Source organism: Aedes aegypti, chromosome 3, assembly GCF_002204515.2.
Source record: "Aedes aegypti strain LVP_AGWG chromosome 3, AaegL5.0 Primary Assembly, whole genome shotgun sequence".
Taxonomy (NCBI): domain Eukaryota; kingdom Metazoa; phylum Arthropoda; class Insecta; order Diptera; family Culicidae; genus Aedes; species Aedes aegypti.
This window is the reverse complement of record NC_035109.1, coordinates 295,086,991-295,104,608: the sequence shown is the minus strand read 5'-3', so window position 1 is coordinate 295,104,608 and position 17,618 is coordinate 295,086,991. Positions and strand designations below refer to the sequence as shown.

Here is a 17,618-nt window from a genome sequence, read left to right as displayed (position 1 = left end):
TGATGGGGTTTAATTTTGAGACATTTCTTCATCCGGTCGTGCTTCGGAAAAGCCTTCTTCTGAAGCGGTTTCATCTCCTGAGACTGGATTCGAGGAGATTTCAACGTGTTTTTTCTTCCTGTTTGATTTTCGTAGTTTGGCCGGTTTTTTCGGAGGACTGGAAACGTGTCGCTTGATTTGCTGTTTTGCTTCGCTGCTTGAATATTGTGCACTTTTTCTGCTTTCAGACGTGTTACGGTGTTGCTGCCTTGTTTGCATTTTTGATATTCCCGGCAGTTGCACTGTAGGAACACTTGCCACTATGTCACTTGGGGCTGCACATTGGGGCTGCTGTTTGAGTTGTAGTTGTAATTGTTTAGTCGTTTCAGCAAGTTCGTTAACTGACTTCCGCAAGTTGGTGATCTCATTTCGAAGTTTTTCGTTTTCTACAATAAGAGCTCTGTTCTGCTCTTCCTGTAGTTTTAATTGTTGTTTAAGCTCGTTAGTCTCTTCACCGGCAGCTTGAACGTTAATCAAACGTTGCTGAACGATACTGGCGAAACTGCCTTTCGAGCTAGTGATTCTGGATCTATGTGCTTCTCTTGCTGCAGCATAAGTCAGACCCTCGTCGACCTTAATTTTGATGACCTCTTGCTCCCGTCGATATACTGCACATGTGCGACTGGTTGGTTTTTCGTTTTCTCCGCAATTTTTGCAGTAGGGTGTACGATTACAATTTTCCATTTCATCGTGTATAGTAGAGCAGTTCTGGCATTTTTCCGTTTCCTTACAAGCTGTCTTAGTATGACCATAAGACAGACACTTGTAACACAACAAAGGGCTGGGATAGTAAGGGCGCGTTGGCACTTGCAGGAGTCCGAGTCGAACGTAACTTGGTGGGGCAGGTCCGCGAATAGTGAGTATCATCGTCCCTGTGTTGACAACATTTTTGCCAATTCGTTGTGTAATCCTTCGAACATCCGTTACATTTTGATCCTGGAGTCTTCTGATGATATCATCTGTAGATGTTTCTGCAAAATCCCAACATGTGACAACACAGCGGCAAACATTACGCGTTGGATGATATACTACTTCTACAGGTATCATCGATCAATCGTTTGAGACTCAAGAGGTTCTCAACCTGTGATTTGTTGCGCACTTCAAGGGTATATTTCGTACAACGTGATTCTGATTTTGCCCCAGCAATCGGGCCACCGGCAGCCAGCTCGACAGACTTTTCTATGACCAGCGGTTTTCTCGCAAGAGGGGTATCATTAGCACCTCTTAGTAACAAGAATTGGGCATCACCGTATTGATCGTTCCTATCCATCCATATTGGCAATGTTCTCTTGTTTCTGTTTTGTTTATTTGGCAAATTGAAACCACTCGTGCTTGCTCCTGGGTCTATATCGGGAAGCACGGTTGGTGGTGTTTTGCCGTTCATTTCATTAGAGGTGAAGTACTATCGCAAACAGAGAGTCGACTTCTATGTGGATAGAAGTTCGCTCACAAACAGTCGCTCAGTCACTCGTCAATTGCTGTGGATGCTGCGTTTCTTTGCAGCGGTACAATAGTTAAAGCTAACTAACACATGCAGTCTTAACAATAATTGATTCGTCTCTATGCACAAGATGTCCACTGCTCGGTACGTTTATTGCAAAAATATTTTTTTCAACTCTAACCGACGCGTTTGGAGGAGTTCGGACTGAAATTTTGTGAATATACGGGCTACACCATCTGGCGACGTGTTAGTCGTAGTTCCAGCTATTATCGCTGGCTATTTGATGGAAAAAATAGTGAAAATAATCGAGGTAAGTCGCGCAATGTAACTCGGACCTGGATACACTGACAAAACTGTGTCCTTCCAATGATTTCTTTAATTATTTTTTTTATAAAATTGTCGTAAAAAAATAGACTTTAGAGACCTTTAATTAAAAATAGAGAGTCTTTAGATACTTGCAATGAAATAGAAACCAAGACTCTAAAAAGAGACCTGCTCTGCTACCAACCCTGAGCAGTGTTAATACATCGAATCTCAATCAATACGCTCTCCCGGGAGAGCAAACTTATTAGAGATCTGCTTCGCAAATTTAGATTTTGAAGCAAAATCACTCAATCAACTCAAACCGTAAAAAATGATTCAGTCGCAAAACTCGTGAAACCCGAAGTTGTTGTTTACGTTAGAAAGGATTAACATAATTTTACCAGACTAACAAGAAATTATTGCCGTGTGTGATTAAACTGTGGAAATACGAGACAATGAGTCAAAAAGGTGACCCAACTCATCCATGATTTTTTGACTGCGGAGTTGCGTGATTGACAACTCACGCATGAAAAATCTCAAGCGAAATTGAGTTTTTCACAACACTGACCCTGGGCTTAAATTTTTGGATGGTTATCTGAAGAAATCTTCTGACAAATATTTGGAGGATCATTTTCAGGTGAAATATAGTGTCTGAAACTCAAAGCTGAAGAAAGGTTTTGTTTCAGCGGGAACATAATATCAAGGAAAGCTTATAAGCTGAAAATTCTTGAATAAACGCTTACATTATACAACGTCTAACATTCTGTCTGATTCTAAATTCGGAGATCATTACAATTCGTTCAGTAGAAGGCAGTTCTTTTTAATCTACGATCATGGATTCAAACATTCACAACATATACTCACGTTCCATCACGCGCGGATACATCCGGTGCGCCTTGAAGAACGCCTTCAGCTGCTGGGCATCAGTCCTGACCTGGGCCCACTGGACCGCGTACATTTTCCACATGTCGCACTCCGAGTCGCGTCTCAGTTTCTCAGTGATAGCCGACCGATTGAACATTTTCAACCCGCCGATGGAACCAACGACCCGGGCCACCGTTTCCTCGTAACTCACCCGCGGATCCGGATCGATGGTCAAATGCTCCAGGGAGGCCAATTTGTCCAGCTCGTTAAATGCAGCACACTGGTTCACGATGGGATTTTCCCTCAGGTAAAGTACTTGAAGCTTTGGAAATAGCTCGGTCTTTTCCGTGTGTCGACAATCCGGAAATACGATTTCCTCGATTCCATTCGCATTCAGAGACAATTCTTGCAGCGCTGGAAGACGTCCCAATGCATGAATCGATTCCCGTCCGCTTATGTGATTATTCTGAAGATCCAAACTGCTCAACTGTGTCAGCGCAAACTCGTAGCTTTCCTCCGTTACCAGGCATAGGTCGTTATCTTCCAGGGACAGGCTCTCGAGCAGCGGCCACATTCGGGCCAGCCGAACGAGCTCCGGCCACGAGCCGAGGGCACACTTTTTCAATATCAGCTTCTTCAGATTGTGGAATTTTGTTACGAGTGAAGAAATCTCCTCCTCTGTTGGCCGTACCAAACGATTGTTGGACAGATTGAGTTCCTCCAGGGTCGGAATCTGTGCCGTTATTTGGCCGACGATTTTCCAGTTCCAAATCAACGTCGCGGAAACATCCAACGAGCGTAGACGTTTGAAGCTGGACAAATCTCCGGCGGAATTCACCGGAGAGTAAGCCACCGAAACGTCCACCAGGTGGCTCAAGTTGCTCTGTTTGCCACCGATTTTCTCCATTCCGACCACCTGGAATGCAAGCAAAGAGGAAGGATATTAAATTTTGATCATCCCAAGATACCCGTTTGACACATCTTCAAGAATATAATCAGTAATTTCTCCAGAGATGCCTTCATGGATTTCTTGGAAATTTCTCAAGGAAGTCTTCGAAGATTTTTTCCAGGTTTTGTTCCAGATATAATTGGTTGAAATTTGGTATAAAATTCGGGAGGTATTTCGAGAAGAAATCCTGTAGTAACCTCTGCCAAGTTAACTCTAAAGTAAAGTATAAATCTCTGAAAAAAAATACTGGACTCCTGATGAAATCTTTTAGTATTTACTACACAAATTGCTTATAGATAGTTATGACCGAATCTCTCCTGAAGAATTATTTTTTAAATTCTGTGGAAAACATGGGACGGAATCACGGAAGTAATTTCTGTACGAATCATCGGAGGTGTTACCAGAATAATTTCTGTAATATTTACAGGTGTGATGAATGAGCTCTTCAAGAATCCATAAAAAAATTACTAGTATGTATTAACCCTCTAATACCCAACCCCGCCTTTAGACGGGGTACACTTTGGAATTTTGTGTATTTTTTCGTAGCTCGGAAATCAAAATTATTTTATTTTTGGCGTAAACCTTGACTCATAACTCGCATGTAAAAAAAGTTTTTTATGAATTTTGAAACTTTTTTGTATTTTTGAAAATTGTTTGAAAAATTGTTTTCTTATATAACCTATAAATGCCCGGGGTTAATATAACGTGTAATATTAAAAATCATACCTTTTATATTTTTCTACGATCGACCTTTCACAAAAGAAGAGCCTGGTGGTATCAAAATTATTTCAAACCTGTTTTTCCGTTAGTTACACGGAAAATAAAATAAGCTCCGAAAAAAAATTGAAAATTTAATATTTTTAAAAGTACCGCAAAAATTTAAATTTTTATTATTGCCAAAAATTAACAACCAGAAAAGGTTTCAAGAAAAAATGAAAAAAGCTAGGGATGTTCAAAAATAAAAATTATAAAAATCAAAAACCAAAATTCAAAAATTCATAAATAAAAAAAATAATTGCCAAGAAAGTGTTTAGAACGATTTTAGATAACGGAAAATAATATTTAAATCGAAAATAAAAATTTGGGTATTAGAAGGTTAAGGTGAAACATCTCGGAATCCAAAGATGGCCGCCACAATGGCCAACTTGTGGCCCTACTCACGTTTTCAAAGGCACTAAACTGGAGAAATGGTTGACAAACGTTACTGATCTCTTTAATGAATGTTCGAATCCTCTGAGCAGAATCTCAAATAGAGAAACATAAAAGTAGATGGAGTACCGTGTACCTTTTAATTCCGCTCCTAAATGCTACGAAATACGCGTATCTGTCAAAGATAAGCATTTAGGAGCGGAATTAAAAGGTACACGGTACTCCATCTACTTTTATGTTTCTCTGTTACTGATCTTCTTATTTTAAGTTCTCTGCTAGTGCACAAAGCCAAAATAATAAGTTCATTGTTGTTGGATGCTTTCTTCCCGAGATTTGTGCCTTTGAAGTTTCAGTACAATCTTAGAAGTTGATTCCAAACTGTTTCACCTTAATAGAAATGTTATAAGGGACTCCGCTTGAATTCATTGAGGAATCATAAGGGGAGTTCTTAATAGAGAGGAGGATTTTTGAAGCTAATCCTGGAAGAACCCGTGGTAGAACTTCCGTATAATCTGTATAAAAATGCCTGGAAAAATCAGTGTAGGAGTCCTCATTAAACGAAACTCTGGCGTAAACTCTGGAGGAAAAAATCTCCTGTTGGCATCTTTGGAAGATCTCCTAAGGGTGTCAACTCAATTATGAAAATAAATTTCCCTGACCTTTAAATAATATGCTAATATTTTGTTTATGAGATGATCCAGCCTAGGCCTGAAAATCTCATATAACAAAGAAAGAAGGACGAAGATTCCTGATGTCTCCCTCGCATTTGTCACGCCTCCAACAATACGCTAAGGATCTAAAATTTAATCGAGGAGATTCATTCAAACAACATTTTTAGAATTTCTGCTTTTTATGGATTTTCTGGTTTATCAAAAAATGTCTTTGAGTACTTATTTGGAAAGCCTTTCTTTCGAGGAATTATTCCGAAAGGAATTTGATGAGGCACCTTTAGAAGAATCTTTAGAATTTCTGGAGGATTTTCTGAGTATATTCTTGGAAATAAAATGAAAAAAGCAGGAAAGAAAGCTCCTGATACAATCCTGAAGTAAAGCTCGAACCCTAATCCAGCAATTTTCTAAAATTTTAGGAAATTCAAAATTATAGTTATTGTTTTTTATTTACAAAACCTCATGCCTTAAAAATACGGTTTTGATTTATCTTCACCTAAACACAAGAAACCTCATTTGTTATTCTCTAGACATATATCGTTTTACCAGTTTTACTTCTAAATTTTGAGCAAGCTTGTGAAGATAAACATGATTGCATAGAGTAACCTCCATTTTGTTCTCAAGTTTTTAAGCAAAACTTGCAAAATTAGGCATCAACGCATTGATCTAGAGCACTTAAAAATTGAAGATTTTTAAGCAATCTATGCCAAATTCGAAGAAGTTGTTCGAAAGCACTGTTCAGAAGCTAAGTATAGGTAGTAGAGTTTACTCTAGTATGAATAAAAGCGTTTTCTCAATTATAAAGCTGCTATTTTGAACGATTGATTTACTCATTTCGTGCAGAAATCATATTAATATAATTATACATTATATATAAAAATATATTAAATGTTTACATGATTATTGTACTTCTGGATTAGCCTAATCGATTAAATTGTAGACGATCAACTCGTATGATGTTGTAGTATATTATTGATAGTTTTTCCCTGACCTCGAATGAAACACCCTACCTTTCCAGATCAACAATTGAATTCCCTGACTTTCCAGGATTTTTCAAATAGTCGACTCTAGACTAGAAGGAGCCTAGAGTAAGCAAAAATCTATGGTGAACATTTTTAGAGTATTTTCTGAGGTAATTACTGAAAGTAGTAGCGTTGGAGTGCCTAAAAATTTCCTGGAGCAAATTCTTAAAAAAAATCCTCTTGCCATCTCTTGAGGACTGGAAGACTAGTAGAGGAAGAAATAGTAGAGGGATTTTTGGAAGGATCATTGGAGAAATTTCTGAAAGTATTCCAGAAAATGTTAGAAAACCACTAATCACTAATCACTAATCGAAAAATTTCTGAAAAATTTGAGAGAAACATCCGAAGAACTTTTGAATTGTTGCGTAAGAGCTTCCGAAGGTGTCCCTGAAACCTCTAGAATTTGGCACTCGAATTCACTGCAACCAGCAAAAATACAGACAGACCATTTTGGTTGAAAAAGCAACTCTAGAGACCTTTCATTAAAAATATACTTTTTAAGAGTCGTGCACTAAAATAGTCTCTAAAAAAGGCTTTGATAATCTAGTAAGTTGGATGAGAGTGACAACTAAAGTAATTGATGAGAGAATTAGTGGACAAATCTGGTCTAAGCTTGGATAGTCACTGGGAAAATTCTCAGATGATTTTCCCTATGAAAATTGGGAAAATCTAGAAATTACTCCGAAGGTTCTTTCAGGAGTCTATTTAGTGATTTTTACGATTTTCTTAAGGAACATTTCCAGGAATTTATTTTTCGGTACCTTAAATAATTCAAACTGGATTTTTTTAGAGGATAACAACAGAATTTTCCTCAGAGGTTCCATATGGAATTCCTCTAATGATTCTATCAGACATTTTTCAGAAAGTCCTAGCTCATCCAGAAATTTATCAAGTAATTCCTCCACCGACTTCCCTAGAACTACCTCCAATATATTCGAATTTAAAACATCTTGAAATTCAACCAGTAATTTTTTCGGAGATGCCTCCTGGTATTTCTTATGATTTCCTACCAAATTGGCCTTCAGGATCAAGATTTCAACCAGGAATTTCTCTAAGTATACCTGCAGGAACTATTCCAAAAATTCCTTCACAAATTGCTAAAGAAATTATTTGACAAGTTTTCCAGTCTTTAAGCGGCATTCTTCCAGTGATCTCCAGGGAAATGTCAAAGATTTTTTGAATCCTGCAGCAGTGTCTGACGATACTGGAATAATTGCTGTAGTGTTAAGAGATGGGATCTTTATTGCTCTCTTTCAGATGCCAAAGAGATTTTAATTTGTGAAATCTTTGGAAGAACTGCAGGAGTAAAGCTTGGATTGAATGCTGGACAAAATCCTGGAAAAAAGTAGAGAAATTTGGAACGAATATCACAGTTCTATTAAAAAAAGTTCTTAATAGATTTCCCAAATAATCCCTGGATGAATTTTTCCAGCGATTCCTGGGAGGAAAGCGTGGATGAATTTTTGAAGGAATTTTCAAAAAAATGCGTAGAATAACTCTTCAATTTGGCGTATGAAATCTCGTAGGCCTTCTATCAAAAGTTCATGCAAGAATTGCTCTAAGAACTTTGGAATAAACATTCGTGGATGTTCTTGGAAGAACTTGTGCAGGAAATTATGCAAGATCTCCTGGACTAAAAACTTAAGTAAAACAAAAATAGTGGAAAGATATCTGGAGGAAAACCTGGGATAGTCTCTAAGAAAAAAAATGAAGTAATCCCTGTGGAAATGACTGGAGTTAGTAACATTGGAGTGCTCATCAATTTCCCGGAGAAAATTCTGAGGAACAATATCTGGAAAAATGGAGGAGGAATGTTTGCAGGAACTTTTAAAGGGATTTCGTTGAAAACAAGACTTTAAGAACCTCTCATAAATATAGAAACTTTTCAGAGGTATTAAAAACCTCCATGTTCTTTGCAGTCGTCCAAAATTTTATGATTCATAAGGTAGTAGAGCAAAATCTAGAATGCCGTGAAAAGTGTACCTACCAGGGATTGAATCCTGAGAAAATTGAGAGAATCTCTCTCGTATCGCTCTCTGTAACTATCATAACATGCTGCACATTATGAGAGACTGTTTATCGTATACTGCTACAACTTTGATCATATTGGGGGGATAGTAGTGCATGATAAAACCCCTCTAAGCATACTCCAAGCCTGGGGGACACTATTGCTATTGGAAGTTCGTGGATTGTTTGTCGTGCTAGTAAAGAAAAACACCTATCCCCAACGGTAAACAAGCGAGAAAAATAGATTTTATCATCGCTCTCTCATTGGGGCTCTCGCTCGCTGCTTCCATTTATCAGACTTGTTACACCTTGCGATACAAAGACGATCGTGGACCGCAACAGATGGGATGTTTTTCTTTGCTTGCTTTGATCGTGCTTCATACTCAAATGAGAGCGAATTCTGCAATGTCTGGTACCTACTGCGATCTGTCAAACATGGATGCCTTTTGCAGTACCAAGGGACCAAATACGGTACAGTCGCCTCTCCACATCTCGATATCGAAGGGACCATCGAGATAGGGAGAGATCGAGACAAAGAACAAATTTTTAAAGAATACTAGATTGAAAAAACACTCCGTTGCCAAGAAAGTAATACACAAACATACGTCAGTTTGCGCTCCTAATTTGTTTTGAATCCCAAAACTTTGGTCTAGTAACCTTCGATATTGGTCATATCGACATACGGAGGAAAAATTGAGAACGAAAAATCAACAGAATCACATCGAGATATGGAGATATCGAGATAAGGAGGATATCGAGATATGGGGAGTGAAAATGTATGCAGACTGAAGGGACTTATGAAATCATCGACATAGGGAGAGATATCGAGATGTAGAACATCGAGATGTGGAGAGTCGACTGTACTAGGAACCCAATTTGAACCCGACTACTATGTCTCTATTCATCTCTGTTAAAATAATGACCAAGTCTTTGAAAATAGACCTGCTCCCAACCTAGATTGGTAGAGAATCTTTTTCAGGTCATTCTCAAAGCCACCCCTTCTTTGTGAAAATCCTGACTACCCTTGATACCAATCACCTAATTTATCATTAAAACTTCACCCCCATCTCTTACCTCAAACAGTGACGCATGAAGCTGCTTCTGCACTTCCATCATCATTTCCGCGTCCAGACGGAGTGTGTCCTCGGTCACAATGTACTTGTCATGGATGGCCTCCAGCAGGGTCCAAAACGAGGGGATCTTCTCCGGACGAATCATTGACCCTGAATTTTCGGCGCTACAAATGGAAAGAAGAACAGAATCTCCGTTAGAAGAATGTGATCATAAGCTACAGTGACTCGAATCCATATTCGTACATGAATCTGTTTTTACATTCAATTGAAAAAAAACTATCAAAAATACGTTGAATTTAAAATACTTTATCAATAATGAAGGTCATAGGTGTCATCTATAATTCGATAATAATAAAATGTTTTCATTTACTTTCATCATTGCTGTGATGGAAAAGTATTAAATTCATACATTTTAATTATCATGTATCGGTTTTACGGCTTACAAGCCGACTGGAAGTTTGAACAACTACCGTAAAACATTGCATATACTTTGCAATTGAATTAAAAGGACAAATTAATGTGAAATTTGCGAAAAAGTTACACGTCAACTTTTCTCAACTTCCCAGGAAATAGAGTCACACGATATATACTCATGGCAAACAAAGCGCTCTGTTAATAACTGTGGAAGTGCTCAAAAGAACTAACTAAGCTGAGAACCAGGCTCTGTCCCTGTCTATGTGTGGTTGTTTAAGCATTCGTTGTAGAAACGCGTTTTTTGTTGTGTACAGGCCCTGAACCCGAGACGAGTTTCTAATGAAATCCTTTTTTTTAATTAAGTCTTTGTTGTACCTTCCCAAAAAGTTTCGTTGAAGTTGTCTCTGAAAGTAGGTTGAAGATTTCTGTGGAAAGTTTATTGTATTATTGTAGGAAGTTCTTTGGCAATTTAACAAATCTGCCAGATTGACTTATCCATCGGTGAACTGAATACACTCGGTCCAAGTATTTTAACACTAAAGCGGAGCCGGAACATACTAGGAAGAACACAGAAGCGTGCCCTGGTGGATAAGTCAATATTCGCCAAAATTTGTCCAAATATCCCGGCCAGAAAAATCATCTCATTGTTTACCAAGGTCTGCTAGGTTTGGTTTTAAATATATGGGAATTTTCCAACGTAAAAGTTTACATTGTCCTTATTCCATACGGAATATACAGAAATAATTGTTGCCAGTAATCCCTAATTTGGTTTCCTTCACACAGAGAAATCAAACATCGTTTTGACAACACAAAACGAATGGCCATGAAGCCTCAAAAGTTTGTCAAAAAGGGCTCAGAAACGATATATTATTGTTTATCTATGTCGTGCTTGAAAGGATCAATAGTTCCAAAACCATTTTCAAATTAGAGAATAATTCCTATTTCCAAACATTATACCAATGTGATCGAACGAATTTTGAAAATAGTAAAAAAAAAACATATTCACGTTGATATGTGCTAATCTAGATTTACATATATAACTTTGCCTTTCATTCATCAAAAGATTTTTTCAAATTTATTAAAGAAAACTCAACGAGGAATTTCTAAAGAAAATCCTAGAGTAATCCCTGATGAAACTTGAATGCGTTCTAAGTATGCTTTGATGAATTCCTACGATGATCTCTGATATTATTCTTGGTGATATTATTTTTATGATTTTTTGAATTTATTGCCATGATAACTGAAAAACATTCAAATATCTCAAGACTTTTTGAAGAAATTCCTTGAAGAAATATGAACAGAATCCCTGAAGAATTGTATGTGTTTCTGTAGTAATAACTGGAGTGGAACTTTGAATGTGGTTATGAAGATTCCATGGAGATTTGGAAATCTTATTAATTTATTTTGAATTATTCAAGAAATGTTTGAACTGCAGCAACGAAGTAATCTCTGTGAAAATTACTGGGGGTTGGAGTGCTCTAGGATTTTCTGGACCGATTTCTGAAGAAATTCCTCTGAGAAATCACTAGAATTTCTGAAGCACTCCTCGACATCTGAGAAAAATATCATTAAGAACTTGTGGAAAAGTCGGGTAATAGTCTCTGAAGGTATCTCTGATGCCTCTAGAATTTTGCACCAGGATTCAAAGAAAAGGACAAAATGGTGACTTTAGAGACCATTCTAATTAAAATAATGACCAAGATTTTAAAATGAGACCTGCATACCTGAGCAATTTATTATTTCTCGTACCAGTTGAAATTTATCTTTATTATTTATGACGAAAAAACAATCGAAATTTTAGGCTTCGTGACCGTGCGGTTAGCAGCGTTAATCTTTTAGGCGTATTGTGCCACGAGGTGTGGTTTCGATTTTTTTAAAAGAAATGTTCTTTAACACACTTGTTTTTAATTATGAATCGTGGTTTTACGGCTAACCAGCCGAGCGGAAGTTTAACAACTACCACTTGCACATTAGATACATTCACATTAGATGCTTTTTCGTTGATTACCTAAACTCCACATTGGCGATCCAGCCAGTTTTCTGCTTTTTGCGGAAAGATACCTGGCATTTATTTTTTATATTTAATGGGAGGAATCACCCTGCAGCGTTGCTAAAGTCAAATAGTGAAGGTGAAAAAGTGGAGTTATTTTGTTTTCGGCTAGTGCTAGTGTTATCCTAAAAGTTCCCTGGGTTGAAGAAAAACCGAGAATTTCGGTGGCGTGCTAAGAAAAGTGAACAGAGAAGGAGCAGGTTGAGTCGTGTTGTTTTGCTATGAGCAAATGTCAGATCGGATGATTCCAGCGTGTTGTTTGTCGTGGGGTAAGAGTAGCCCCCGGCAATGTCCGCTGCCCAAAAGACAGAGTTCGTTGATCTTGCTGTTTTGCTTTGTTCAAATATCGGATCAGAAGCTTACAGCGTGTTGTCTGTCTTGGGGAAGAGAACCCCGGCAATGTCCGCTAACGAAAAGCTAAAATGAATTGATCGTGTTGTTTGGCCATGCGCAAATGTCAGATCAGAAGATAAAGCGTGTTGTTTGCCGTGTGAAAGAGGAGTCCCGGCAATGTCCGCTATCAAAAAGTTAGTTTACGTTGATCTTGTTGTTTGCTATGTGTATATGTCAGATCAGTAGCTTAACGTGTTGTTTACCGGTGAGAAAAGAAAAGCCCCGGCAATGTCCGCTGACGAAAAGCTAAAATTCGTCAATCTCGATATTTTGCCATGTGCATATGTCGGATAAGAAGATTAAAGCGTGTTGTTTGCCGCGGGGAAGAGGAGTCACGGCAATGTCCGCTGATGAAATGACGACACATGCGTCGAGTCTATTGTTGATCTATTTACAAATGTCAAACCAGAAACTTTAAGCATGATGTATGCCATAACATAAGAGACTTGTTGACAGAAGAGTTTTTACCCCTCAATGTTGCTCTTTGCAAATGTAAAGTCCACTTATGGTACAGCTTGAATCAATCGATTATTTTGCTTAAAATTTGAGTGATAAACACAAACTGCTGAAAAACCAGCGCCCTCTGGTGAAAAAAATTCCAGTCATGTACTCTTGTGAAGTTTCTTAGAATAATAAAGTACCAAATAAAAATGATGTGAGGATTCTAAGATTGATTTAATTGCCGGCCAAACCTAAAACGAGTGAAAATTTAATACAAGATGGATGTATGACCAGTATTACACACTTAAACGGTTTCGCCGAGAACCCAACAGCTGAAATCTCGGTAATAATTTGACGATTCTCGGTAAAACTTTTACCGAGATCTCGGTAAATGTTTACCGAATCTCGGTAACGTTCGCCGAGATCTCGGCAAAAAATTCGGATTGCCGAAATCTCGGTAAAATAAGTACCGAGATTCGGCGTTAAAATTTACCGAGCTCTCAGCTGTTGGGTTCTCGGCGAAAAATTTTACTGAGGTCGGTGAAATAATTTAAGTGTGTACAGGATGAATGTAAAGGTGTCCCGGATATAACGATGAAAAGCACGGTCAAAACTAGAGATTGACAATATGAATCATTTCAATTGACGGTTCTGGATCCTTATGAAAATATTAGGTTGATAGCAAGAATTTATCTAATAGCGTAATACTATTTCGTCTTTGGTGAAATTTGCGTAATATAGAGTTTTGTTTCTTCGAAGTTGTGTGTAACCAAAATACAATGGAACACAAAAGTATTGTTTACAAAAATAAATTACACAAAAACGGGAAATTGGAGAAAAGGAAAAAAAGATTTTCTAAAATATATAACGAGTATGACCATTCCAAATTTGATGTTAAAAGTACATCAAGTATTCATGAGAAGATTTTTGTAATTAAGCATAGAATATGGATGATTTTGAATGGCATTACAGAATCATCAAAATAACTGTATTATCTTTTTAAAATGCAAATAAGAACTTTGAATGAATAAACTGATTGAAATAAATTCAAATGGAAAACTATGCTTTTAATAAGAATCATTTTCGCTTATCAATTTTGGAATTTTGACGTCTTTTAATTTGAAGAAATTCAAATTTCTTTGGAGTAGAGGGAGAATGTGGGATACAGAATCCACTGCGCGGATAAGTGGCATGAGGGTTAATCACAGCAATCGGTTTTAGACGTTCTTCTGTGATGCGGACTGTCATATTGCACATTAGATGCATTCACACTCTGCGTCACTTGCGATTCGATACTTGGCTGGGTAAGTTGTGTGAGCATCGTGTGGAGGGTGATTCCTTTCTCGTTGATTATCTAAACTCCACAGAGGTCTGCGATCACATTTTTATAGAGGTCAATGGGTGACCTCCGTTGATATTTTTTTTTTGTAAAAAATAGTTTTACCATAGTAAAACTCATGTAAATTTTGAACGGTTGACGCTGAATTATAGTTTCACCAAAGTTGTTTTGGGACCCAAACGGAAAAAGACAAGTGGCTTGGACCATTGAGCTCTCGCCGAGCGGTGTTACGAACACATGCGCAAATTTGCTGGTTGAAAATACAGCCGTTTGATTTTGCTGGGAACAGCTGATCTTTGTTTATATTTTCAACCAGCACTCTTTAAATAATGTTAGTGACATGTACGTGTATGTACACGAGCGCAGAAACCATAATGAATTTGATTGTTGTTCCGAACTAATGGACAGCTTGGTATAGCATAGTAAGGGTAATAAAAGATTGACCATCTGATGAAACAGACTGGAATATAGCATGCATGCATACTTGCAGGCGTATTTCGGGGATCTGATATTTGCTTGCATTAAAGGAAATTATTGATTATCACTTATAGGTATACACATTCAATAAGCGAAAAAATGCATAAGTCACATATAAACTCTTAAAATTGTATGATATGACCGTCTTTTAGGGAAATCATTGTAAGGATATTGAGATAACGCCCCTGTCCAAATTATATTCACATGAAACTGTCCAAAATGTATATTTGGTGTCTGAAATGTAAATGACGCTAAAACGCTATTTTGGAATCTAATTCTACAGTTTGTAAGCTTTTTCTCCCCAGAAACTCAAAATACAATGAGACATTAAGCATATAAATAACAAAACTTGATAAAATATAAATATCATATCCTTAGCCTGTCCAAAATATTTCATTTATTCTATTTGAATAACAAAACTCTCAGTTCAGGTGCTTTTCACAGACAAGTTTGAAATGAATCTTTTCCTATTGTTCAGAACAAAACGTTGCTATATGTCGATAGAAAATAACATTTGAAAAGAGTGTTGACGTTATGCCAAACTAATTTTGCGAATTTTTTTTTTGTATGGTATTCAGTTGGAGCTGCCTGACAGCTTAACTTGTCAAGCCTGAACCCTCGGTCTGGCTTTTGCCAAGTTTCCCCTCTACCAGGACCAATACTCAGACGAACTAGGCAATGGCGCCCACATGAACACTGTTTTTTATTAGTATTGTGACGTGGTAGTTTTTGAAAAGTACCCATATTTCCTTGCTTCTGAGAAAAGGAAGCATTATGAAAATCAGCAGCTCCATTAGAATTTGTTTGAAATAGTAGTGCATTACTAATACTGTCTAGTCGAAATGGTTTTGAATAATTTTTCATACAAGTGCTATTCTGATTACTATTGTCTTTTACGTAAGATTAGAGTCTTAAATGTCAAGTGTCGTCAAGTCTTAACAAAATTAGGCTGTTTAGTAGTAGTTCTAGTTATTTTCATTTTTTGTTGTTAAAAGTATTTATTGGTCATTACGTTCATATATCCTTAAAGAAAAAAGTCGCTTTCCTTGTCTGTTCAAACTAGCAAGTGTACCCTAATGATCGATCTCAGCGTCTTACTTTCCATAGTCATTTTTATAGTGCATATTGAAGAGTAAAGGTACCTTAGGCTTCTATTACAGTCTCCTACAAGATTCACTTGTCGGTGGCAAATGCAATGCTTCACAACTCCTACTTTCTACTTGTAAATTTTGCGAAAATGAAGCTGGAATTAGATTATTTATACCGCTGTTACAAAAGAGGTATTTCTTATTATGGCAATGTAAAAACCATATTAAAATAAGATTGTCGCCACGTATTTCTACTCAGTGAATCTACTAGTCATTTTCCTAAGAGTTCCTAAGTATTCCCTACGTCGTATATGATAACGATGTATCTAGCTAGCTAATAGTAAGAGTGGCTACGGATCATTCTGGTTAGCAAAAGGCAAACTGAACGTCACCAATAGTATTAATGTCCACTTCGAATAGATTAATTATTTGAAATGGGCATCAATTCTATCAATGACGCAGAATGTCCGTTGGATCACATCCGAGATATCATTGCGTCTATGCCATATGAGTTATGACGCGGCTTTAAGCAAAACATGCCGAAATGTGATACCACCACTACAGGTTACGCCTTTGGTTTCCATCATATGGGCTAATGGATTATGCTCTCCCATCGCGACAAGGTCGCATAACCAAGGGGAGGGTAATTTTGCGAACTTTTCTTTTAATCTTTATTAACAAGATTTTTGACCCGGGGTTAGTTGAAAATTCATTAAACCGAAACTTTTTCAGTACTCTGAATTTCATTCTTATAATAGATTCATCTACAAAATCATGGAAGAAGCGATAATTTTCATTAATGTGTTTAAGTTATAGATATATTTGCTTATATAAGGCTAAATTTTAGACCCAAATTCATTACTTTTCCATTAGGTATATCAAAGATCAAAGGAAATAGAAGCAGTTTATGATTGTCGAATAATAGATGGCACTTCTTCTTCTTCTTTCTGGCGTTACGTCCCTACTAGGACAGAGCCTGCTTCTCAGCTTAGTGTTCTTATGAGCACTTCCACAGTTATTAACTGAGAGCTTACTATGCCAATGACCATTTTTTGCATGTGTATATCGTGTGGCAGGTACGAAGATACTCTATGCCCTGGGAAGTCGAGAAAATTTCCAACCCGAAAAGATCCTCGACCGGTGGGATTCGAACCCACGACCCTCAGCTTGGTCTTGCTGAATAGCTGCGCGTTTACCGCTACGGCTATCTGGGCCCCTAAAAATAGATGGCACTTATGACCTTCATTATTGATCAAGTACTTTAAATTCGACATATCATTTGAAAGTTTTTTTTACGATCTCTACGTGCACAGTGCCTTGTACAATTCTGAATTTGAGTCACTGTAGGAAGAGGAAGATGACTCATTCCCTGCTCCCCTCCCCCAACGAACAGTTACCTTGTTTGGAAGTATTCCACTCCGTTCACAATTCCGGAATGTTTTCCTCGCTGGGGATCGTCCCATTCGACGCCAACCCATTCGCCCTCGGTGTTGGCCACCTGGAACATCGTCGCAAAACAATATTAGGAGTATTGTTAAAAAACCATCATCCGCCCACGAATGAAAACGGAACAAAACAAAATTGCACGTACCTCTCCAATGTAGCGGATGGTTCCGTAATGTTGTCCGATGCGGATTCGGACGCCCACCTCCAGATGATTGGGTGGAATCATCGATCCGTGTGACTGGTGTACCGTTAGCGAGCAGATGTGAAACGAAAAAGTGTCCTTTCACTGGCGATGCGGGGGGAATTTGAGATTTTTCTGAACAGTTGTTTCTGCACTTAGCTTTCTTTCGAGAATAATGAAAACGAAACACTGACTGATGATGGTTGGTATCCACTTCGTAAGTACTATGCAAAAGGATAGGACAAGTAATGGTCAAGAAATACTTCAGCTGTTC

At 37.7% G+C, this 17,618-nt stretch overlaps 1 protein-coding gene across 1 annotated transcript in view; it reads right to left on the bottom strand.

Annotated features, from left to right (window-relative positions):
* LOC5574299 (tubulin-specific chaperone E) overlaps positions 1-17,618 on the bottom strand; it is a 23,080-nt gene extending 5,462 nt beyond the window's left edge. The window contains exons 1-4 of the mRNA XM_021848550.1: positions 17,309-17,618; positions 17,115-17,215; positions 9,517-9,679; positions 2,648-3,563 (exon numbers count right to left, since the gene is read on the bottom strand). Of these exons, the coding sequence (XP_021704242.1) occupies positions 2,648-3,563; positions 9,517-9,679; positions 17,115-17,215; positions 17,309-17,389 (1,261 nt within the window). The 5' untranslated portion in view covers positions 17,390-17,618. The remainder of the gene's footprint in view (positions 1-2,647; positions 3,564-9,516; positions 9,680-17,114; positions 17,216-17,308) is intronic.